Raw genomic sequence first — 25,374 nt, forward strand, 5'->3', positions numbered from 1 at the left:
TAATATAAAAAACCTTTGTAGGGAAATGGATGGAGTTGGAGGCCATTATCCTTAGCAAACTAAGGCAGGAAGAGAAAACCAAATACCACATGTCCTCACTTGTAAGTGGAAGCTAAATGATGAGAACACCTGGACACATAGAGGGGAACAACACACACTGTGGCCTATCAGAGGGTGGAGGGTGGGAGGAGGGAGAGGGTCAAGAAAAATAACTAATGTGTACTAGGCTTAATACCTGGGTGATGAAATAATCTGTACAACAAACCCCCATGACACATGTTTACCTGTGTAACAAACCTGCACATGTACTTCCAAACTTAAAAGTTAAAAACATCAATTTGCATGATGATATTATATGAAAAATATTTAAAACAAAAAATAATGTTACATGGTATTTATTTTGTATACACATATAAAAAGATATAAGTGTGCGTGAAATGAACTACCAAATTCAATATGATGGTTACTTTTAAATGAAGGACAGTGTGGTGAATACTCAGGAAGCTTTAATTGTACATGTAATGTTTTATTAATTAAGTTTTAAATTCTGAATCAATTTTGACAAATGTTAGAATTTACTAGCGCTCAGTGTGGAGTATCTAGATGTTTATTATATCATATTCTACTGTGGGATTTTTTTCCTGTCTTTGGAAATATTTTTAAAAATTGGCTTTTAATGATTGGGAAGAATTTTTATAGAAGTCTATACAGCATATATAGTTGGTGGGAAGATTTATACTCATTCATCAAACATAAAGTTAGATTTAGGTACAAATCTTAAAACTTGAAAAGGGGAAGCTTTTCCCCTTTATTAAGAAGTGCATTTTACTCAGAGAATATGAATAAATGAGCTGCTCTAAGATTGAAACTATATGAAAAATACAAAGTGAAGCAAGACTTAATCAAATTCATGTACCCCACCACGATGACTGGAACATACCAGAACAGACATGCATGTCCACAAATGATCTCTTTGGGAGCAGCTTGGGCTCTGAGTCTGAGTCTGATGTATTTCTGTTTCCCAAATGGTCAAATAAAACCACGTGGCCCCAGTTGGGATGTTACCCTTATCCATTCTTGCACCTAGTTTTTGGCACCAGGCGAGTAGTACCCAAGGTAGAAGTCCTCAGTTCAGCTCACATCCTTCTTGGTGTCCATTTTTCTCAGTAGTTGTCGCCCAGACAGTTCACAGCTGGGTTTAATACCTACTGCAGCTCCCTCAGTCCTGAGTGGGATCACAGGTCTAGGTTCAGCTCATACCTGTGGCCTTATTTTTGCGGCAACAATGATAAGGTGAGGTCTTGGGCAAAACAGGAAAGCCTTTGATGATTGTCCCCGGGCCTTCCCACCTTCTTCTGCCAGTGTTTCCCATACAGCTGCATTTCCTCTCAATTTTTAGGTACTTTGAACTTTGAACTTCATCTCCCATTGAAACTGCAACTAGTCTAATGCTTTCACTTTCACTTTCACTAAAACTTATTCCCACCAAGGTGTTAACTCTCTAATGTTTTAACACTGTAAGATTTTTACCTCTAGCTGCAAAAGGACTTTCTGTCAGTGGCAATGAGTTAAAAAAAAAAAAAAGCGTCAGGTTCAAAAATCCAATGTGTGAGTTATTAATAGAACTAACACTTTGTTAATGCTAACTATGTTCCAGGAACTTTTCAAATAGTTTTAACATATATTAACACATTTCATCTTTGTTAAAAATCCTATGAAATAGGCACTATCGTTGTCCTCATTTTGCAAATGACACTGAAACCCAGAGTGGAGAAGCAATGTTCCAAAAGTGAAATAGCTAAGAAGTTCAGGAGTCAGGATGACACTAGGTCAGAGCCAACAATATTCCAGCTTTGAGGGGGAAGATTCAGGAACTTTGCTACATAATCAGAATATATGGTGATGACATGATAATTTCACAATAATAAAAGTTACTGGGAAATGTGGCAACATTTGAGTCGATCATATTTATTTGCATTGACAAAATAAAGTAAGCTCTGCATTGCTTACCATATTTCCTTCATTAGTACGCAACGCAATCGCTGTTATGCAATAATTCACAGACTATTAGAGTAGAAGGCAGGAGACCTCTCTAACTACCATTAACTGACTAGATGTGATCTTTATTTTGTTACTTAACTCCTTAGGTTCTCATCTCTTAAGCAATGATGGGGCAGAGACCTGAGCTAAACAATGTAAAAAGTTATTACTGCTCTAATTGTCAGCAAATGGGTCTGGTTAGCTTTACTGGCTATATTTTATTATAGTTTGTGGCTCAGATAACATGATCATCTGATTACATCTTAAACATTTTTTTTAAAGAAATACTTTGGTGATTGCAATTCCTGCTGCATTGTTTCATTACTTATTAAAGGAAGGACAAGACAGTGTGTGCCACTCATTGAGAAAGCTTCCTTGAGTATGCACCAAAGCAAAGGCTGGCTGAGAATCTGTAGCAAAACAGCCAAATTTATCCAGAGGTGAGCAGAAGCCTGGTTAAAATGTCAGCTGTGGTAAGAATTCTTAGTTTATCTGCACAGGCTTGCACAGCTCATCCGAACATCTTGTTTTGTGAACTGTTTGGCAAAGTCTTTAAAAAGGAAGCTTTCGAAGTATACACATCCATTAAAAAATACTGAATTTAGATGAAACTTCCAGTTGCTTATCAAATGGTGACCATCATCACGTTCTTGGTTTTATTTATTTCCGTTCCAGGCTGGAGACCACCTGTTGAGTACTACCTCAATCACACTGTGGTCAATATATAATGTTTTTGGCTCACTTCTCCTTATCCAGCAGACAGGCCCTAAAACCCCCCAACTTAAATCACCTTAACCAACTAACTTCTCCACTCCTACAATCAAATTCCAGAGCACCTTTGGAGATAATCCACAATTGCGTAGATTTTTATTTTAACTATCATATGACTTTGACATCATCTGGCCACCTAGAGGCTTCTTGTCAATGGTCATAAGCATGGTTTTTATAACTGGACTTACTAGCTCTCAAGTTCTAATTTTTGCTTCTCAAAAAAATTAAAATTGATGCTGTTCTTAATGTAACCACATTAAACTTAGTAGATAGTGTTGATTACCTGTGTTAATGCATTAATTTTAGGTGTTGTTCTTTAAAATTATATAGATAAGCCTGTAAGGCAAATACATTATAATAGTGTTTTTTTTTTAATTTTTAATTATTATGGGAACAAAATAGGTATATATATTTGTGTGGTAAATGTGATGTTTTGATACAAAAACAAATATTTAACTTTTTATAAATACATAATTTATATAAAATTTAATTAATAAATATTTTGAATATATTTATATTTTATTTTATATTTATATACAAAAATATAGGGTGAACAAAATGTAGTATCTGATAGCATGACAGGGTGACTACATTTAATAATGTTGGTATTTTTAGAAGCCCAGTTAGAATGTTGACTGGGTGCAGTGGCTCATGCCTGTAATCCCAGCACTTTCAGAGGCTGAAGCGGGTGGATCACTTGAGGTCAGAAGTTCAAGATCAGCCTGGCCAACATGGTGAAACCTTGTCTCCACTAAAAATACAAAAAAAAATTTAGTTGGGTGTGATGGCGGGAACCTGTAATCCCAGCTACTTGGGAGGCTGAGGCAGGAGAACCACTTGAACCTGGAAGGCAGAGGTTACAGTGAGCCAAGATCACGCCACTGCACAGCAGCCTGGGCAATGGAGTGAGACTCCATCTTGAGAAAAAAAATAAAAAAGGTAAAATATTTTATTTTTTCCTCAAATGATAGTCAATATTAAAAGTTTTACAGTTGGCATTCCTTATATTCTAACACAAACTTTCTACTGTCTTCTATTATTTGTTTGTATAACCTCATCTAGCCCATGCCTTATTTACCATTTATCATTTCAAATGTACATTTCAGGTACAGAGCACTGTTCTGAGTTTAAGTGACTGTAGGGCACCTTTGGTTGTCCCACAATGATCATCTCTTGTTTTCTGCCCTCCAACTTCCTGTGTTCTGTTTTTAATGAATGACAACACTCAAGCATGTAACCAAGACAAACATCTGGGAGTCATTTCTTATTAACAAATGCCAACAATGCCCATCTTGCCACCTAAATACTTCTCTAATCTTTACTCTTATTTCCATCTCCACTGCCACTAGTCCAGTTGAAGCAACCGCACTCATCTATAATAGTGTAAGGGCAAATTGGCCCGCCTGTCTCTATACTTCACTCCAAAACATTATTTACCTAATCTCACAATCCTTCCTCCGCAGCATCTCAGCTGCAAACAGAATGACTATTTAAAAATACAAACTTGATTTTATCAGTTCCAAGGTATACATCCTTTAATGGTACTCAATGCTGTTAGAATACAAATGTCTTAGTAAGGCTTACATCTCCTTGTTATCTGTCTCCCCTATCCAGCCTCTTGCCCCAACTTTTCTTCATTCTCTAGAAAGATTATCTGGTCATCTATTGCTATTGACTTCAAGATTAATTTCACAATGGTCAAAGAACGTTCTTGGTATGATTTCTATTCCCTGACATTCTTTATTTGGCATGCTTTAAAAGCCTGCATGTGGTCAACTTGACAAAACGTTACATGTCATTTGAAAAGAATATATATACTCTGCAGTTATTAGGTGCAGCATTCTCTCTATGTCAGTGAAGTCCAGTTTGTTAACAGTGCTGTTAAAATCATCTATGCCTTTATTACATTTTTCATCTGTTTGTTTCTTTAGTTACTGAGAAAGGTATGTTAAAACATCCCACTATAATTAGAGATCTTAGTTTTGTCAATGTGTTCTTTAGTTTTTAAGCTATTAATTGAGGTTTAGATAAATTCAGAATTACTAGATCATTCTGATAGGTTTACCTCTTTATCACTTTGAAGTATCTCTCTTTAACAATACATTTTTCAGATAAAGCATCTTTTGCTGGATATTAATATAATGACAAATGATGTGTACTTCACCTTAAAATTTTCTGTCTTTACATTTAAAGTTTAGGTATTTTCTTCTCTTTTTCTTTTTTTTTTTATCCAAACAGGGTCTCACTCTGTCACTCAGACATGGCTCCCTGCAGCCTCGGCCTCCTAGGCTCAAGCCACCATCTGACCTCAGCTTCCTCATTAGGTGGGACAACAAGTACATGGTATTCCTTATATTCTAACACAAACTTTCTACTGGCTAATTTTTTGCAGGCTTTGCTATGTTGCCCAGGCTGGTCTCAAACTCCTGAGTTCAAGCAATCCACCTGCCTCAGGCTCCCAAAGTGCTGGAATCCCAGGCTTGAGCCACCATCCCCAGCCTAAAGTTTATCTCTTTTAAGTACACTTGAGATTGGTTTTGTTATTCAGTGTGGCAATCTTTAATTGCAGCATTTACTTTTATATATAATGCAATTATTGAAATATTTCGTCTATCATCTTACTATATTTTCTATTTATCCAACTTAATCCCTCTTGTTCCTGTTAGGGTTCACACATAGCAAAACTTTGTGTTACAAGAAAAGCCAAATGTGTTGAAAATAACATGTTAGTTACAGAACCTTATGCTAAACCTAGATATAATGATTTTTGATTCTTGGACTCTATAATTCCCCACTTGAAAAACAGTTTTTAATAGCTACATGTCTTATCATAATTCAAGTCACTATAATAAAAAGCAAGTGGAGCAATTTGATTTTGGAATAATTTTGTATTCATGATATAAGATATAGATGCAATAGATGTACCTGACTTATAAAAGAAAATAGTTCCATCTTATGATTATTATAGGAAAATTTTAAATACATTTTTAATTTTTTAGTACTGCAAACTCTGCAGGAATATGCATTCTGTGTTATATGTATTATATATGTATAGTATCATTTTATTACAATAAGTATCTTTCCCAAGAGCCCAATTCTTTCAGCATAACATAATGAAGGGTCTGTCTGTGAGAGGTTGGTAGCCTTATGAAATTTTTGAAAGATAAACTCAATCTAAAATCAAAATCTGTGGTCATAATTCAACATATCAGGGACAGAGAAAAACACATTTTTTGTCATAATTCTGTCATAAATAATCTAATGGAAGGGATTCCATTCTCAAAGAATGTCAAAATGAGTCAGAAAAATAGTATCTTATTTTTATCAAGCAAGATAAAACAAAAAGACATTATTGCTTCTTTATTAGAAGATGTGAAAAAAAAAACAACAGAATAACAAGAGCCTCTTCAAATCAGATACCTCCAAGTTTTTAAGTAAATTAAAAAATATAAGTACAAGAACAAATGAAAAAAGGGAGGAAAGAAGACATTTGTATTCATAAGACAAAGGGTAAAATGCTGAAAGTTTGGCTGCAAATAAGGCAGAGTAGAGGACAAATTAAATAAAGGCACAATTTTGCTAAGCCCCATATGTTACAAGTTGACTCTTAAAGAGTTAGGTAAAGAAATTTGGTAACCACTGCAGAAGCAGTGGTTCCTAATTTTAGAGAACATGCAAAGGGAGATGTAAAGTTCTCTGTGATTGACAAAAGGACATTTTTAGTCCTTGGATCTTCAGGAGGCTTAAAAAAAGCTGACTATAAGTTAAGAGGGGCTGTCTAGAGCCTTTACTTTATGACTGAAATGTTTGCACTGCTTTACTACTTTCTCTTTTAATATCAAATAGATCCTTATCTTGGCTCAAGCCTGTAATCCCAGCACTTTGGGAGGCCGAGACGGGCGGATCACGAGGTCAGGAGATCGAGACCATCCTGGCTAATATGGTGAAACCCCGTCTCTACTAAAAATACAAAAAACTAGCCGGGCGAGGTGGTGGGCGCCTGTAGTCCCAGCTACTCGGGAGGCTGAGGCAGGAGAATGGCGTAAACCCGGGAGGCGGAGCTTGCAGTGAGCTGAGATCCGGCCACTGCACTCCAGCCTGGGCGACAAAGCGAGACTCCGTCTCAAAAAAAAAAAAAAAAAAAAAAAAAAAAAAAAAAAATAGATCCTTATTAGATATTGTGCTCAAACCACAAGTTTGCTACCTTTTCAGCATACACTGACATTTAAAATCTCACTGGATTTTTTCGTTTGTTTGTTTGTTTTCTGAGACGGAGTCTCGCTCTGTTTCCCAGGCTGGAGTGCAGTGGCCCGATCTAGGCTCACTACAAGCTCCGCCTCCCGGGTTCTCGCGATTCTCCTGCCTCAGCCTCCCCAGTAGCTGGGACTACAGGCGCCTGCCACTATGCCCGGCTAATTTTTTTGTATTTTCAGCAGAGACAGGGTTTCACCGTGTTAGCCAGGATGGTCTCGATCTCCTGACCTCGTGATCCACCGGCTTCAGCCTCCCAAAGTGCTGGGATTACAGACCTGAGCCACCACACCTGGACCCATCAAGAACCATTTTAAAAAATCACTTCAGGAAGGTTTCTGCATCCGAGACATTAACCCTAGGAGTCACAAAGACAGGTGTGTCTGGCCTCCCCCAGGCCCACTCTTGGCTTAGGCTCTGTCTCCATCTAGGTGATTGCATTTGCCTGCACCTTAGCCTCTCAGAATTCAGTTCCTATACATGTCTTAGCAACAATTAGAAATCACTGCATGCCATTGACCTTCAAGGAAACACGAAACTATTTAAATTATAAGTATTAAATTTCAAATACGAAACATATTGTTTTTCCTAGAAGTATAATTTTTAAAGTTGGAAAAACTAGACGATATGGCATCAAATGTATTTGAACACATTCACAGAATAAAACTGATTCTGGATTATAAACTACGTATCTTAACAGACTCGAAGAGACTGTGTCATTTGTTTTTTTGTTGTTGTTTGTTTGTCTGTTTGTTTTTTAAATCAAGTGTTTGGCCTCACCCATAGGTGGAAGAGACAATCAAAAAGCAAGGTGCATTTTGAGCACCTCAAACTCTTCCCTTTCATCCCTAAAGTATATCCTTTAATAGCCAAAGACATCAGAAATTATACCAGGGAATCTATTCTTTTTTTTTCCCCAAAAGTATTAATATTATTATGCATTCCATGCCTGTATTAAAATATCTCATGTACCCCATAAACAAATACACCTACCATGTACCCATAAAAACTAAAAATAGGGCAACCCACTCGGGTCCTCTTCCATGCTGTAGAAGCTTAGTTCTCTTGCTCTTCACAATAAATCTTGCTGCTGCTAAAAAAAAAAAAAAAAAAAAAAAAAAAAAATCTAAAAATAAAAGGTATTAATAATGATAATAATGATGCCCTATTGCTCATTGTGCCTATAATCTTGACATAAGTGTCTTGTCATTTTTTTAGAATCAATGCCTAGAATTGTAACCGCTGGGAAAAGTTAAAGAACTTTAAGAAAGTTTTAAATACATTATTGTAGGCCAGGCATGGTGGTTCACGCCTGTAATCCCAGCACTTTGAGAGGCCAAGGCGGGCAGATCACGAGGTCAGATCGAGATCAGCCTGGCCAACATGGTGAAACTCTGTCTCTACTAAAATACAAAAAATTAGACAGGCTTGGTGGCACGCGCCTGTAGTACCAGCTACTCGGGAGGCTGAGGCAGGAGAATCACTTGAACCCAGGAGGTGGAGGTTGCATGAGCCGATATCACACCACTACACTCCAGCCTGGTGACAGAGCAACACTCCATCTAAAACCCAAAACCAAAACCAAAAACAAAACAAAAACACAAAACAAAACAAAAAAAAAAAACAAAGAATGTTTTAAATATATTATTGCAATGTCGCATAGCATAATTAATGATTTCCTAACTTGCCTGTAAATATGTGTGGGCTGACATGGATCAAGAATAGGATTCAGTTCTTGAAAGGGCATTGCATTTTAGGTTCAAAGCCCAATTTCCTAGACCTAAGGTTTCCCTTAAGGGAAGTCAGAGATTAAATCAACAGAATAAACACCTCACTGGAGGAAGAGTCAGAAGACTGGGATTTCCATCCTGATTCTGGTAGTTAGCAATTATAGAAACTTAGGAAAATCATGTCGTCTCTCTGAGCCTCATTCCCATACTTAAAAGAATGTAGCAGAACTAGATGATTTCTCTGGTTCTGTTTTGGCTTTGCATTTCTGTGATGAAAGTGGGAAACTTGAATGTCAATATGGACATTTACTTTCTCCAAAACCTAAATTTGTCCCTTGTCTCAGTGTCTGTCAAGTCTGAAATGTGAGAGGTTTCTTTTGGCTTAAAATATTGTTATTTATTTCCTAAATAACAATGAACTCCCTCCTGGATCCATTCCTTACATAAGCATATTAAATGCTTAGAGCTTGGGTCTTACAAGAATAAATAAAACAGCATCCCCATCCTCGAGAAACTCAGTCAGTCATGAAAAGAAACCATTAGGCAAATGGTCCACAGAAGTACAACAGTCTGTAGAGACAGATAACAAAACCCTTACCTGGGAGGACATAAATTTCATAAGTGAGGAGAACTTAATCTAAATTTTAAAGATATGTGTTTTCCAGGTAGATAAAATAGAAAATGGTATTTCTGAGGTAAGTGACATGTGAAGATACATGGAGGACTGAAAGCTTTAGTAGATTCAGACAATTTGCTACATAGAATTTATCACTAAAATAAAGTTTTTTTATTATAAAGCAAATAGAAACGATTTGGAAGTCTTATGCTATTCATAAATCATTCAACTTTTGCTCACTGTAAACTGTTTCCAATAAATAGCTTTTTGTGGTGTACTTTTCAACGGCAAAGTCCCTAATCCTTCTCTGATATTTATCCTCATGCATTCTCAGTATTAATACTATTGAGGTTCTCCTTCTATTCCTATGATATTCAGTCCCTTTAACGCTCTCTTAAAATTATGGTTAATGCCACTCCATGCAGTAGCCACCAGATGGTAATGAAGAGCAGTCTGGCTTCCTAGTCTTTTGAGGACCACATATTTCACCACCGTATCATGTTCAGGCTTCACAGATTTGTCTGGAAAGTAAACGTTTAATTCCAAACACTGTGTTGGTTTGATGGCAGGCTAGTATACATCTATAATACTTTAATAATTTAGTTTACGTGTGTCTGATTTGTGTTATAGTTTCTGTACTGGGGACTTAAAGATACAGAAAATATCACATACATTTCTGCCACTGTGCTTTACTTTAAAGGTGGTTCTTATTTAAACATTTGAAAGATGAAAATATTTGCATCTAGAATGATTAGTGGAAATACATGCATTCTTTAGGTTTAATTTATGTTTTCTTCTGATTATAAATATATTTAAAAGAGGAATCACTTCATATCACCAGTAAAAAAAAAATGATAAAATAGCAACATCCAATGCAAATATATACAATAAAATTGTATAAAATACACAGTACATTCTGCATCTTTGTTTCTTGGGCTTATTAACTTGCCAAATTTGCTCACTCACTACTTTTTTTTCCTAAAGCTTGTAAAGTAAATGTTGATATTTTTGCAAAGGCTTAGGCCTATTTTTTAAAAAAGAGTTTTAAAGTGTTTTACTTGAATGATTGTATGGTATGTAATGTTTCTTTCTAGTATTTTGTTGTCTCCAAAATTTCTATAGTGAGAATGCATTGTTTGATTGAAAAGTCAAAAGAACAAAATTCAAATATAATGATTAATTTAGAATCTAAGTAATAGTTCGTGAAGGTTTAACATTTATAATGGTTCACATACCATGAGTTATTAATTGTGTAATAAAAAACTGCCCATCATAAGAGTAACAAAAACAATAAGTTGTTGTAAGATAAGGTTCAGAGTTCTGTAACAATTTCATATCACTTTTTGGAACAATAATGTCATTTGAAAGGTGAGAAAAATTTTAACATTGAATTGACACACAAAATTTTACTAGAACCCAAAACATTTAATTAACATTTAATCTTGTATCTCCATACAACTGTATTAGTTAGGATTTTCTAGATAAATTGAATCAATAGAGTATAGATCATTCTATCTGTAGAAATTTTAAGGAATTGACTCACACAATTACAGGGGTTGCTAAACCCAAAATCTGCGGGGAAGTCTGGCAGACAGGAGACCCAGGGAATACCTAATGTTGCAGTTCAATTCTGAAGTCCATCTGCTGGCAGAATTCCCTCTTCTGGGAGGTCAGTCTTTGTCTATTAAGGCCTTCAACAGATTGGATGAGGCCCGCCCAAATTATGGAGGGTGATCTGTTTTACTGAAAGTCTACTGATTAAAATCTTTATTTCATCTAAGAAATACATTCACAGAAATATTGAAAATAATATCTGACCGGGCGCAGTGGCTCACTCCTGTAATCCCATCACTTTAGGAGGCCGAGGTGGGCAGATCACGAGCAGGAGATCGAGACCATCCTGGCTAACACGGTGAAACCCTGTCTCTACTGAAAATACAAAAAATTAGCTGGGCATAGTGGCAGGCGCCTGTAGTCCCAGCTACTCGGGAGGCTGAGGCAGAAGAATGGCGTGAACCTGGAAGGCAGAGCTTTCAGTGAGCCGAGATTGTGCCACTGTACTCCAGCCTGGGCAACAGAGCGAGACTCCCTCTCTAAATAAGTAAATAAATAAATAAATAAATAAAATGAAAATCATATCTTACCAAATATCTGGGTACTGTGATCTAGGCAAATTAACACAAAGTTAACCATCACACCATTCTTATAAAATGTTATTCAATTAGTTTTATGAAATATTTCAGGCATATGAAAAATACATATAATAGCCTTCTAAGATGGCCATCAAATGAATCACATGTCTCAGTATTTACATCTTTGTGTATCCCCTCTGCATGAATCTGGTTTGACAATGTTACCTGCACAGACCAATAGAATAATGCTCTGTGACTTTCAAGGTTTGGTCATAAGAAGTCTTCAGCTTCAGCCTAACTTGAAATGTTTACTTTGGGAAAACCAGCCGGCATATAAAAAGTCTTACTACCCCAAGACTATCACGTTATGTGGAAATCCAAGCTGGCCAAGTAAGACAGAGAGAAAGCGGGGACGGGGGTGTGGAGGGGAGAGAGAGAGAGAGATCTCCAGCCAATTCCCCCTCTCTATCTGAGGCACCAGTCATGTGAAGCAATAAGCTACCTTCAATGCCCAGCTCAGTCAAACCTTCAAAGTATGCCAGCCACAGCCACTATCTAAGTGCAATGGGATGAAGGACCTCCAGAGAAAACCACCACATGAGCCTAGTCAAACTATGTGCACTGTGAGAGAGCATCATAAATTGTTTTAAGCTAGAAAGTCTTATAGTGCTTTGCTCCACAAGAGAAGATGAATACAAAAAAAGTAACATAGTGAACACCTAAGTCCTGACCACCAGATTTAGCAAATCTTAACATTTTGCCATATTTGCTTCAGATATTTTTAATGAGATAAAGCTCTACATAAACGGTTGAAATAGTCAATGTTGCTCTTCCTGATTTCATTCCTCTTTCTGCCACAGATAGCCATTATCTTGAATTTGTTATTTATTTTTTCATGAAAATTTGTTCATTTGGCTACATATATACCCACAACATGAACAATGTTTTTTTTATGTTTTAAATTTTATATGAGTATTTGGCTGAAGATATTATTGAGAGAAAGAGCTTTGCTCCCTGATGCACTAGAAGCCAATACTATGTCACTGAGTTTTTGAGAAAAGAAAAAGTTTTTATTGCAATTTGACTAACAAGGTGACATGAGTCCAGCTCAAATCTGTCTCCCTGTGCTGGCTTTAAAGCAGTAATTTTATTACAAAAAGTTTAGGGGGTGCATTCTGGAATTAGTAGGAGATTGGTGGAAGGAAAGAGGAGGTCTGGAAAGTCCTTGGGCATGCACAGGTATCTCTTCATGCCTCCTCATGGGTCCCATGTGCAAATTTGGGAGGAGTTAGTATGAAACATGCAATGAAAATTCAGCCTGTGATGTCAGCATGTCTGTTCTCTGCAAAATCTAGTTTAGCAGCCATATTGGCGTTAACCCATTTTAGCTAGTTTTGTTACAAGCAGAGGGAGTGTTAGCACTGTTTCTTTTTTATCCGTTATCTTGTAAACTAAACAATTTCTGTCAGTCATTGGTGTCTTCAACTCTTTGGAGAATGGTTTCTTTATTTTGCCTCTTGCTTATTTTGTATACATTTACTCCTGATATATTTATATTGAAACATATATCTTATTTCCTTATTTTAATTGTGGTCTAGTTCTCTCTTTACACCACAATATAATGTATCCACTTCCCTGTTAAATGACATTTAATTTGTTTCTAAGTTTCCACTATTACAAACAACATAATATATTTTAGATGTCTCCTCATGAACATGTTTGAGAGTTTCTTGGAGATATAAAATTTAAATTAGATGGTTTGGTCATATGGTATCAATATGTTAAAACTTAAACTTATTGGCAAACTGCTTTCCAAAGTGGTTCTATTAGTCCCTTATCAGTCTTGAAACAAGACATAACATTGTATTCATTATAAAATAGGCACTTGGCAACAAATTTAACAATGTTTAAATGGCCATCAAATGAATCGTACCTCCAGTATTTACATCTTTGTGTATCCCCTCTAAATGAATGATATGGGTTAATTTGGGGCACTACTGGTAATGCATAAATTATCCTTGTAGACCATTACTATTAGGTGCTGAAAATAAATCTATTTCTTAACAATAATATAATCTTTTTCAGAAACTTTAAAAATACACACATACCATACATATACCTAACATAATTAAAGGAATGTTTCTTGTAATAATTAGTACTCTGTACTAATTACACACAATCACACACACAATCTCACACACACAATTATGGCTCTTTGGAGTAGTACTTCTAAACTTATCCTGAGAGCTTATTTCAGAATTCAAGGTCTGATGAGTAAAATAATGCTTCATACATTATTAGGCATTTTCAATTGAGCCCAAAAGTAGTTATCAAATGTATTACTTGGATTGTATTCCCTTAAACTGTATTCTTTCCACTTATTTTAAAACTTCAGACTTTCAAAGAAAACAAAAGCTAATATTGAATAACTAATATTTCTGAATGTATTTCAAATTAATGTGAGATCTTGGAGACTATTAAGTGTTGATATATTGTCTTAATGTCCAACTTGATCTCAGAAAATTATAAAAAATAATTAATAACCTAAAATACATACTATAATAGGTGACTTTCCAAATTTCATGTGTAGAGTTTATTCAGATAAAAATATTGTCAAAATTTTATTTTTTTCAAACAATTGCACTGAAATAACTAAATCTGCATTAACTATATGGCAAAAAAAATTCTTATTTTGACAGCAGTATTAACTGGTATTATGAAATGTTTACTCAAATACAATATGTTAAATTCTCCCAGATTAGGAAACCCTTGACACTGTTGGTGGGAATGTGAACTGCTACAGCCATTGTGGAAACGGTATGGAGGTCCCTCAAAAAACTAAACATAGCTCTATTATATGACCTAGCAATCCCTCTTCTGAACATACACCCAAAGGAAATAAAATCAGCATCTTGTAGGGATATCTGAGCTCTAATGTTTATTGCAGCATTATTCATAATAGTCAAGATATGGATACAACCTATGTGTGTCCATCAGTGAATGAATGAATAAAGAAACCGTTTTATGTATATGGGTATGTGTGCATATATATATGTGTGTATGTTTGTGTGTGTGTACATATATATAGACACACACATATATGTTCAGCTTTAAAAAAGAAGGGATACTGCCATTTGCAACAACATAGATGAACCTGGTGGACATATAGTAAGTGAAATAGACCAGACACAGAAAGCACAGAAAAATAAATATGAAATGATCTCACTTATTTGTGGAATCTATAAATAGTCAAATACGTAGAAACTGAGAGTAGAATGGTAGTTTCCAAAAGAGGGGTGGTGGGGGGAATTTAGGAGATACAGCTTGAAGCATACAAAGTTATAGGTCTGTATAAGAAAGTTATCATTATTATATATTATATAATATTTAATCTTAATTATAATATACAATATAATATGTATAATAAGATCCAATGTACAGCATGAGGCCACAGTTAATAATGTTTCATTGTGCACTGAAGAGTAATTTGCTAAGTGAGTAGATTTTAGGTACTCGAACCTCACACACAAAAAGGTAACTATGTAAGGTGGTAGATATGTTAATTTGACTGTAAAAGTCATTTTGCTATATATGTATATCAAAACATCTCTTTGTATACCTCGAATACATACAATAAGAAATGAATGAAGATAAAAAAATCTATAACTAGACAATGATAATAGGCTGATATACAGGTAATATTTCAGTGGAAACACTGTTTTAATACACATAAGAAAAGGCATTAACTAAGAGAGTATCAAATCAATTCTTCTCACCTATGCAAAATACAAGGGACAGAGAAATACATTAACATAAAATTGTCAACAGCTTCTAAATTCTTGGAACAAAAACATTTCAAACTGGGCCTATATCTACAAGTCTTCAGAATTTAAAGCAGTAATTCACATCAGTACCCTCTCAAATGGTTACAGTTGGCTCAATATTTACCAGAAAGAATTAATGAAAAAAAAAAAAAACAGGAACAGGCTGAACCCTTTCGGACTATTTACTTTATTACCACTCAAATATTTTGTGTACCAAGCTCATTGGACATATGATAAATTGACAATAAATGGGACCAAGTACCCACAAGAGACTTAAGATCTACATGACAGTCTATAGAAACTGGCAATGGGGAAGCTTATAAAATGTGATAGAGATTTTTATCACACATTAACTACAAATATTCATTCACTTGTTTGGTTGAATGTTCTATTATTTGAGTTATCTTTTATATTAAAATGTTGGTCCATGGCCTATAAGAACTTGATGAGAGATAAACAGTCTCACAGGAAAATGCACATATTTACATAAACACAAGATTTTGTGTTCATTTTCAGGGCATTTCATAGGCACTGTGGACTTTAAAGGGTCCATCCTAAGACGTTAGCAGTTGGGCTAGCTGTATTATTTGCATCTTATTATATTCGAAGTAAACTCATTTGTTAAATCTATAAAATGTGACTGGCTTAATATAATGATATTTGGGGGTAATGTACTTGGGCCCAATTCAAATTCTACTAAACCTAGTAATCAGAGGCTTATATCAACTTAAAGAAAAAAAAAGTATAGGTATGATTTAACACCTTCATATTTCTGCACAGCTACACAGATAATAATAATTCACTCACAATCCTGGGCTATCACAAATAGGAGTTTACGTGGGAAACAATAGCATATTTATATTTGCAAGTTAAGGTAAATTATAACATTTCAGAATGTTTGATTTCTAACAACAACAACAACAAAAACCCTCATGTTAACAAGCAATTTTTTTAAAAGATTTCAGCAATTTTTTTAAAAGATTTCAGTGAAATTCAACATATATCTTCTTGAAGTAATATAAAAGTAGCATGAATGAAAGACTGTGAAATAAAATGAAATGAGATATAAATGTCTTTATTATTATCTTCAGCTGAACTTGAATACTATAACCCAGTTAATAAAAATACAACTGGAAGTAGCTACTCTGAAAGAATGTTCTTTTAATTTGAATATAATAGTTTCACAGATTTTAAATTTGAATTTTAAAGATACAATATGTAACATTTTTCCCCAAAGCCATTATTTTGGGTTGTTAATTTTTTGATATATGTATTTTAAAAATGAAAATTACAAGGGAGAGTGGTAGAAAAATACCAATTTAGGTTTCAGAAAGTATAGGAATAGGCTTGCAAATGTAAGGTAGTGGCTTACATCTGTCATCACAGCACTTTGGGAGACAGAGGCAGGAAGATCGCTTGAGGCCAGGAGTTTGAGCACAGTCTGGTGACATCACAGAGCCCCCACATGTCTACAAAAATATAAAAATATATTAACCGGGCATGGTGACATATACCTGTAGTTCCAACTACTTAGAAGGCTGAGGTAGAAGGATTGCTTGAACCCAAGAGCTAGAGGCTGTAGTCAGCTATGATGGTACCACTGCTCTCCAACCTGGGCAACAGAGCTAAACTCTCTTTTTAAAAAGGTAGGAAAGTTTTAAGATTAGAGAAATAATATAATATGTGGAGAATCTGTGGTGACCAATGCTTTCATGGCATATGAAAGGATATGGAGGATACACTAGTACTTCAATTATTTTTCCCAAAAGAGGGAGCTTGAATGTCATCCAAATTTATGAGATGGATCTGGGAACAAGCAATTCATTGCTTTGTTTAATTGTTCATTCAATAAATATTTATTGACATTCTATGTGCCATGCACTGTAACAACAGGTAAAATAAACACAGATGAGTGAAAATTACTTAGCCCAGGCCCTCAGAGAAACCACAGTCTATGAGAAAAGAGTGACAGAGATGGAATTAGGATGAAGTTAACAAATTCCATGGAGACAGCAGTACAGAATGCAGAGAAGGTAGGTACTGCGCACGATGGGCAATTTTGCCTTTCCCTTAGAAAGAAAACTTGAATCCAGACGTTTAAAACACACAAAAAACCAAAACCCCTGTCTAATACAATGCGATCCCTCTTCATACCCGTCCACTAGTCATCCCAATTTGAACAAATCATCAGAGTTCCGACTAGAACCTAATTGGTGTTTGGTTCCAGGAGATGGGAATTACTTAGCTCATTGATCTATCATATGAAAATTTCCACATGCATCATTACTAATTTGAAAGACGCTTTTCCCCCTTGAAGCCAATAATTAATGTTTTCCAAAGATCTACTGGGAATGCTTATCTTTGCTCAGTAAAACACTAAAGATATAGAGCTTAGTGTTCCCTTTCATGTCACAAGGGAACTAAGATTTGTCCCCCTCCATTTTAGTTTATGTATCCTTTCTCTCCATACCCAACCTTCTCTCTCTCTCTCTCTCTCTTTCTGACACACACACACACACACACACACACACATACATTTTCTCTTGTTCCCCGCCTTTCTCTCTCCAGCCATCCTTGCCCCCTACCTAAAGCGGTCAACCTCTGGAAGTAAGTCAACTCCATTCTGAAAAAGAAGAGTGTCGCAAGAAGTGAAAGTGATTTTGACCAGAGGTGGCTTGTCTCCACTTCTCCCCTCCTCTCCAGAAAAGGATGGAGCAGCAAAGAGGAGGGTGTGCGCGTGTCTGGTGGAGGCGGGTAAAGAAATGGGGTGTCTTTAAAGCAATAGCTTAGCAAATACTGGGACTAGAGTGCGGCTCGAGTCCACTTCTCAACAGTTTGGCGAGAGTCCGCCAGGTGAGTTGTAACCCCTGTTAGCAGGAAGAATCTTTTCGCTTTCATTGCCCTCCCTACCGCCCCCCATAACACCTGAAGGGGAGGGTCTCAAAGGTCTTTTGAGCCCGGACTTGATCCCCTCTCCTCACCACCGCTACCACCCCACGCCCAGCAGTCCCCATCACCCGCCCTTTCTCCACCTCCAACCTTGACTCTGGGTACAAACAGGTCCTCGCACAACCTGACGAGAGAGGAGCTTCATTGGTTAGATCCAAATCCCAGCGGAAGGGAGGGGCCCAGGAGGGAGGAGGCCGAGCACTGCTGTGGGCGGGAAGCCCACCTGGGGTCGGGGGCTGAGGAGCCGGAGGAGGGGCGAGAGACCCGGGTCCTCATCCGCGGAGTTACGGTCGGAACAAACTTGGCGAGTCTAGCAGCGCAAGCGCGCGGATGCTAACCCCAGAACCTTCAGCGCGCGGGCACGAAAGGGTGTGGAGCGGTATACATAGCTCTACATACACATTGAGCGCTGAGCGAGAAAGGAGGGGGCGAGGAAGGCAGGTTCCGCCTCCCCTGGCCCCGTGCACACACACGCCCACCGCGGCTCGGGCTGGCTGAGCGCGGGCGAGTGTGAGCGCGAGTGTGCGCACGCCGCGGGAGCCTCTCTGCCCTCTCCTCGCACCCTGCTCAGGGCATCTGAAGAGCCTGGAAACGTGAACAGGCTTGAAGTATGGCATGTTGCAAAGATGGTTTCTGCCAAGAAGGTACCCGCGATCGCTCTGTCCGCCGGGGTCAGTTTCGCCCTCCTGCGCTTCCTGTGCCTGGCGGTTTGGTGAGTTCTCTGGGGTGCGGGGAGGTGGGCAAGGGAAAGTGGAGAAATGACCAGCTCCCGGACCCCTTTGGCCACTCGCTCCTCCCTGGGTGTACTAGGTCTCCCTGGGTGTACATTTCAGCTGTAAGAGGAGGGGCCGAAGCCAGGCTTTTCTGTGACCGCATAGATGCGGAGAGCACGAAGGGCGCAGGATGCAAGAGGCATGTGGGCACTGGGGGTCTTGTGGCGGGGCGCGCTTTTCCTGACCATTTCTGTCTTCTGCATCCCAACCCCCAGGCTCGTCTCCTTTAGCTTGGGGCAAGCGACTCTTTCCCTAGAAAACAAACCTGTTTGCACCTGTTCTCTGATGGATTCTTAAAATAATCTCCTCCGCCCCCATTTTTTTTTTTTTTTCGCTTGCAGTTTAAACGAATCCCCAGGACAGAACCAAAAGGAGGAGAAATTGTGCACAGAAAATTTCACCCGCATCCTGGACAGTTTGCTCGATGGTTATGACAACAGGCTGCGTCCTGGATTTGGGGGTATGAACGATTTCAAACGCGCAAGTGTGTCCTGTCTGTCCCTCTCTTGGTCTTCCTGTCTGTCTGTCTGTGGGAATATCATTAGGTATGGCTCACGTGCAAAAATAAATCTCTCTCTCTTTCTATCTCTCCTCTCTTGGTGAGACCTATGACAAGAAGACCGCCTCCACCCGTACTTTCCCATCTCCCTGCCCCCTCAGAAGCTTTGCCTCTCCCCCACACTAATTACCTCCCGGGACCTGACTGCTGGTTGGGGGAGGTTGGAGAGGAAGAGTCAAAAATGGGAACTCTGGGCTCAGCTGCCTGGCCGCTCTTCGCTGAGAATAGTTTCCCTGAACCTGGCCACTTAGCTCAGAGCAGGTTGCACTTGAGGCAGCTGAACTGAAGTCCCTCGTCCTCCCACGTGTCCATGCCTATGCCAAAACCTTGGCCAGTGTTCTACCTAGGACATAAATCTGGGGCATGAAGCTGCCTGCTCTGCTAGAGAACCCATTCGTTTCCTTTTCTCTTGTACAGCAGGATGCTTTTTTCTCCCTTTCTTTTTCGGTGATGTGTCATTTGCTTTCCTCCTAAGACTTTAAAGTTAGAGATGTTTCAGCTTGCTTTCTTCAACAAAATAGGTATAAAGGACTTAATAGAGGTGCATCCATTAACAGCACTGTTGCTCTTTTTCATATTCATATTTCCTTTGCATATATAATGAAAACCTATGTGGCAAGCTTTGTGCTAGGTACTAGGTCCACAGAAATATTAAGATACAATTCTTAACCTCAAACAGCTTCTCAGTCCAGTTCAACGAGGACAAATGACTTGCTAGGGTACCATTCATAGGTTTGGCCCAGGTCCTTTGATCTCAAAGTCCCTGTTCTTTACAGTACACTGCATTAATTACCCTTCAGCAACTGAGTTGAACAGGAGAGAGATTCTGTCTTAAAGGAGCTTACATTCAAGTGGTAACAATAATAACAACTAGTAATATTGTATTTATTTAACTAAATGTTCACATATGCCAGGCATTTTGTAGGCATTACTACTCTGTTTAACCCTCACAACAACCCTTTGAAAGCCATTACTATCCCCACTTTACAGATAAGGAAATTGAGGCTTAGAAAGTTAAGTAACTAGTCCAAGTTACAAGTGGGAGGAGAAGGATGCAAACCCAGAGCAGGCTGTATATTTAAAAAACAAAGCCGTGCACATGGGGATGGTATCAGATACTGTGTGATGAGTATCATCTAATATTAGAAGCATGGAGCAACTTTATACCTCCTATTGAGGGTGTGTAGGAGATGAGATGTTGGGAGAATGGAGAAGGTAAGAATGGGGAGCAGGACAGCCTGTGATGTGGAGTAGGAGTGTGGCCTGAGGCTAGAAAGAGTTGGTGGAGAGAAAATAAAGTTGGATAGAGTAGAGTTGGGTGTTTCTTTGGTGTCTAGTCTCATTTAACAGATGGGGACACTAAGGTCTAAAAAGGGAAAGTGATGTATACAAGGGCACGTAGTACATCAATGATAGGATGAGATCAGGTCTTCTGAATTCCAAACCATTATTTCTTGGATTTTATGAGAAGGTTATGGGAACCCATTGAGGGTATTGATTCAGCATTTGTATATTTCTTTTCTTTCTTTGAGATAGAGTCTCACTCTGTTACCCAGGCTGGAGTACAATGGCTTGATCTTGGCTCACTGCAACCTCTGGCTCCCAGGTTCAAGCGATTCTCCTGACTCAGCCCCCCGAGTAGCTGGGATTACAGGTGCGAGCCACCACACCCGGCTAATGTTTTTAAATATACTTTTTGGTAGGGATGGGGCTTCACCATGTTGGCCAGGCTGGTCTTGAACTCCTGACCTCAAGTGATCCAGCCTCCTCAGTCTCCCAAAGTGCTGGGATTACAGGCCTGAGCCACGCTGGGCCAGCATTTGTATGTTGACAGTGATAAGAATAGATGAGAAGAATGAAAGTTTCTCCTGCTTCTTTTCACATTGCCTCTCCAGGGATAGGCTGCCTGCACTGCATTCGCCTTCATGCAAATCTGAAAAGGGGTGAATCATTTGTCAATGCATGATCTTCCATAAGTGACTGGGAAATTACCATTTTAGACCAAAAATAGTGTTGTGGAGCATGGTTCAGATGATGTGATACCATTTAAGGCCATATTATATCAATAAAAGAGGATTTATCTGCCCATAAACGTTTTAAACTTGACATTTCAAGTGAAGAAAAAAAATAAGAAAAGTATCCAGTCCTATGTAGTTTACATATTCGCTCAGAAAATTGATATACCAGAACATAAATCAAAGTGAAAAGTTAGAACTGAAACTATACTGTTTGATTATAAATGTTGAAAATTAAAATAATACCTGCCCAGCTGGCTATAATGCAAGCTATAATTCAAAAGGAAGAAGGGATCCATTGTAGATGGATCCTTCTTACCATCTGCTCTCTCCCATACCATTATATTGACAATAACATAAGTGAAAACAATATATGTGAGCCATTACTGGGTTTTGGTTAATCGTAATTCTACTAAATGTCTCAAGGACATTATTAGTCATGTAATTTGTCACTGCCAAAAGTTCTGCATTACCCACCTGAAAACATTTTTGTAGTTTTATGAGAAGGGGTTGAATTAACATTACTTCCAGCATTACTAATTGGTAAACCATTTAAACATTTACTAAATAGCATAACATGGGTTCTGTTTGTTTGTTTGTTTATTTGTTTCTTGGCTTTGCTGATAAATGTTTGTGGTAAATGTGATTCACTTTTTAGAAGTGGGTCATTCTCTGTAACTGTGTAGTATTCCAAATGTGACAGAGGAATAGTGATTCTCACCTGCAGAAAATGTGTTTTCTGTTTACATGAAGTTGTAAATGTGTACCACGGAAAACAATGAGAAACTTCATCATTAGCACAGACTCTTAGATACCACAAGTCAGATCCCTTCTATGACATTGGATACTCTGTGGAAAATTTGGTATTTTAAAAATAAAATGAAAACAATCCAGATTTTGACTAGTAGGCTATAAATATGGATTTACTTCCTGGTTCCTATAATCCTGCTTCTGCTCTTTGTGGGGCATTTACTTTATATCTGTTTATACAACTTTGCTGTGCTCCATTTCAAACAAAGCTAAAAGCAAAGATTTGAATTGAAATTGGATGGTTTGTGATTGCTCAGTAGGCCAGGCAGGGGTTGAAATAGATTTGGAAACTAAATTACATATTTTTAACTCAGCAGCACAGCTTGTGATAGGGAAATAAAAGGAACTGAAATGGTTTCCTTTTTTTACATCCCTCCAGGATCTCCTCTCCCTTGTCTCCTACATTCTCCCATTGGAGAAGAAAAGGGGAAAAGGCGAGAAGAGAGGGAAGGAGTCATGGTGAGAGAAGCTGATTTCGTGCTTCCAGAGGATGTAGTTCTCTCAAACTCTGACAAATCAGTTGCTATCATCCTGAAGTAGCTTTCACCTGTGTGGATATAGCACACAAGTGAAACCTTCCACAAAGAAGTCAGAAAATAATCCCCTAGCTCTTGTTCACTTTCAACACTGTTATATGCTTTCTTAAAAATGCATAGCTAAGGTATTTACTGACTACCAGGAAATGGTTTAGGAAACCTGCCATTACTCATTTTCTGTTTATCGAAGGGTTGCACAGCCTTTCACACAGCTCAGTATTTTGAGGCACATGATCCAGAATAACAAATGTTTCAAATACAGATCATTGCCTTTGAATCATCTTCCGCAACCTCTCTGAAATGGGAATGAAGCATTTGAGTCATTTTTGTAAGGTTATTCACTAACATAGTAGGACTTCACATTAGTGGACTTCACATTATTTACTAAGATTATTACAACAACACAAAGGGATAAGTAAGACAGGCATCATCCCTCTGTTAGAAAACAGGCTGAGAAAATTTGTAATGAATTGCCCACCAATTCTATAGCTACTTCTTGGTAAAGTCACAACACACACCCTCATCTTTAAAACCTTAGTCGGGCAGCTGGTCCTATATCCACTTCTGAGGCATTCTTGCATTGCCCTGTTTATCAAGAGTCAAATTTCCTGAACATGCCTTCTTGCTACTAAGTAGGACCTTAAAATAAACTAAATTACATTTGCTCTGAAGAAGTGAGATAAGAACTTTTATTCTAAAGCTTTAATAACTTTTCAAATAGCAAAGAAAACACAGAAAATTGTATGCATTTGGGTTAAGTTGGAATGCTTTCCCCACAAAAATCAAATTGTATTTGCAATGTTTTCAAATAATCTATGTATCTCCATTTAAAAGTTAATGTGTCTTGTGCTAGTCTTATTAATTAAATGTCAATAGAGAAATGCTTTTAAAAATACATAGGCAAAAAGAGCACTTCTCGGCAACATAAAGCTTCATTCTCTTCCAATTTGTCTCATTCTTTCATTCATTCATTTGTGAAACCAATCTGTATTGAGAGACCACTATATGTCAGGAACAATGTAAGGTTGTGAAGATATCATTCTGATCTGATATGAGCCCTCACAGACTTTACAGCTAAGCATTATAGAGAGATGAAAATAACAAAGAAATAATAAAATAATTAAATGAAAATGCTATGGGATAATCTAATAGCATGCTAAAAGGGGAAAAAATGGGTGAGGGATCTATTTCAGATTTGGTGTTCCTGGAAGTCTTTTAAGCTAAAACCTAAAGGTGTCAGGCATGAATAGAGTAAAAGAAAAGTAATTCTCTGAGGGAACAAAACAATTAAGTGCAAAGTCTGAAGGTAGATAATAGGTTAGTGTGATGTAGACTGTAAGAAGAGTCCAACATGCCTGTAGCCAGAATGCAAGAAGAAGAATCTCATGAGGTTTGGCTGAGATGGTAAACAGAGGCCAAGTCTCGTAGGGTCTCTGGGGACCCTGTAAAAGAGCATAAATTATTATCTTAGTGAACCTGGAAGCAATTGGAGTTTTCTAAATGGAGGGAATGACATGGCTTGACTTAGAGTGAAAAATGCTCCATCTTGTCTGCATAAAGGAAGACTTAGAAAAGGAAGTGGGGGAACTCGGAAGCAGGGAGACCAATGAAGCTTTTGTTACTTTAGCTTTAGTTCTCTTAAGTTTCCAGTTGCTTGGAAAAAGGTGGTAGAGGTAGTAAAGATGGATATATGTAAGTTGATTAAAGTGAGTTTTTTGGAGGTTTAATTCAACAAAGAATTGGCGATTGACTTGATCTGGATGTTAAAAAAAAGAGAGAAGTAAAAAATGACTTTTCCATTTCTATTTTGAGAAATTGGGCAAGGTTGATGTTATTTGAAGTTGGGGAGAACTGCACGATTTCCTGCCCTCTTAAGTTCACACTGTGGAAGAGACAGAAAATAAGCAACAGAAATAAGTAAAATACAGTGTGTGTGCCAGATGTTGGTTAACAGCTATAGAGTAATGTAAAGCAGGGGAGGGGGTTGCAATTTTCAGTAGAATAATTAGTGGAGTTTCTACTGGGAAGGTGCTATTTGAACACTGGTCGTACTTAAATAAAAGCATAAACCACATTTGGGGGTTTCTAATGAATGAGAAGAAATTCTAAGTGCAAACATGTTAAGCAGGGAAGTCAGGGTCCCTATACTGAAGTTTAGCAGGGCTGAGGCATAAGAGGGGATCAGTGTGATAAGAGGACAAGGTTGTGTACAGCTTTGCAGGCTGATTAGGACTGTGCTTTTACTCTGAGTCAGATCAAAAGTGACTGGAAAGATTTTAGCAGGGACAAGGCCTGAACTAATTTTAAAAGGCTCTCCTTATGTTGAGAACAGGCAGTCAGAGGCAAGGGCAGATGCAGCAAGGTTTTC

At 37.7% G+C, this 25,374-nt stretch overlaps 2 protein-coding genes across 4 annotated transcripts in view; one reads left to right on the top strand and one right to left on the bottom strand.

Annotated features, from left to right (window-relative positions):
* GABRB1 (gamma-aminobutyric acid type A receptor subunit beta1) overlaps positions 1-18,638 on the bottom strand; it is a 450,438-nt gene extending 431,800 nt beyond the window's left edge. Inside the window, exons 1-2 of one of the 3 annotated variants that reach the window (XM_050791609.1) lie at positions 18,537-18,638; positions 16,737-16,833 (exon numbers count right to left, since the gene is read on the bottom strand). The gene's annotated coding sequence lies outside the window, so the exon portion shown is untranslated. Of the gene's footprint in view, positions 1-16,736; positions 16,834-17,949; positions 18,057-18,536 lie in introns of those variants that run through there. The other 2 variants (XM_050791608.1, XM_050791610.1) reach the window with 2 other exon arrangements.
* The window catches only part of GABRA4 (gamma-aminobutyric acid type A receptor subunit alpha4), a 76,513-nt gene continuing 69,628 nt past the window's right edge, over positions 18,490-25,374 (top strand). The window contains exons 1-2 of the mRNA XM_050791607.1: positions 18,490-19,025; positions 19,428-19,546. Of these exons, the coding sequence (XP_050647564.1) occupies positions 18,940-19,025; positions 19,428-19,546 (205 nt within the window). The 5' untranslated portion in view covers positions 18,490-18,939. The remainder of the gene's footprint in view (positions 19,026-19,427; positions 19,547-25,374) is intronic.

Source organism: Macaca thibetana, chromosome 5 (assembly GCF_024542745.1).
Source record: "Macaca thibetana thibetana isolate TM-01 chromosome 5, ASM2454274v1, whole genome shotgun sequence".
In the NCBI taxonomy this organism is placed as follows: Eukaryota; Metazoa; Chordata; class Mammalia; order Primates; family Cercopithecidae; genus Macaca; species Macaca thibetana.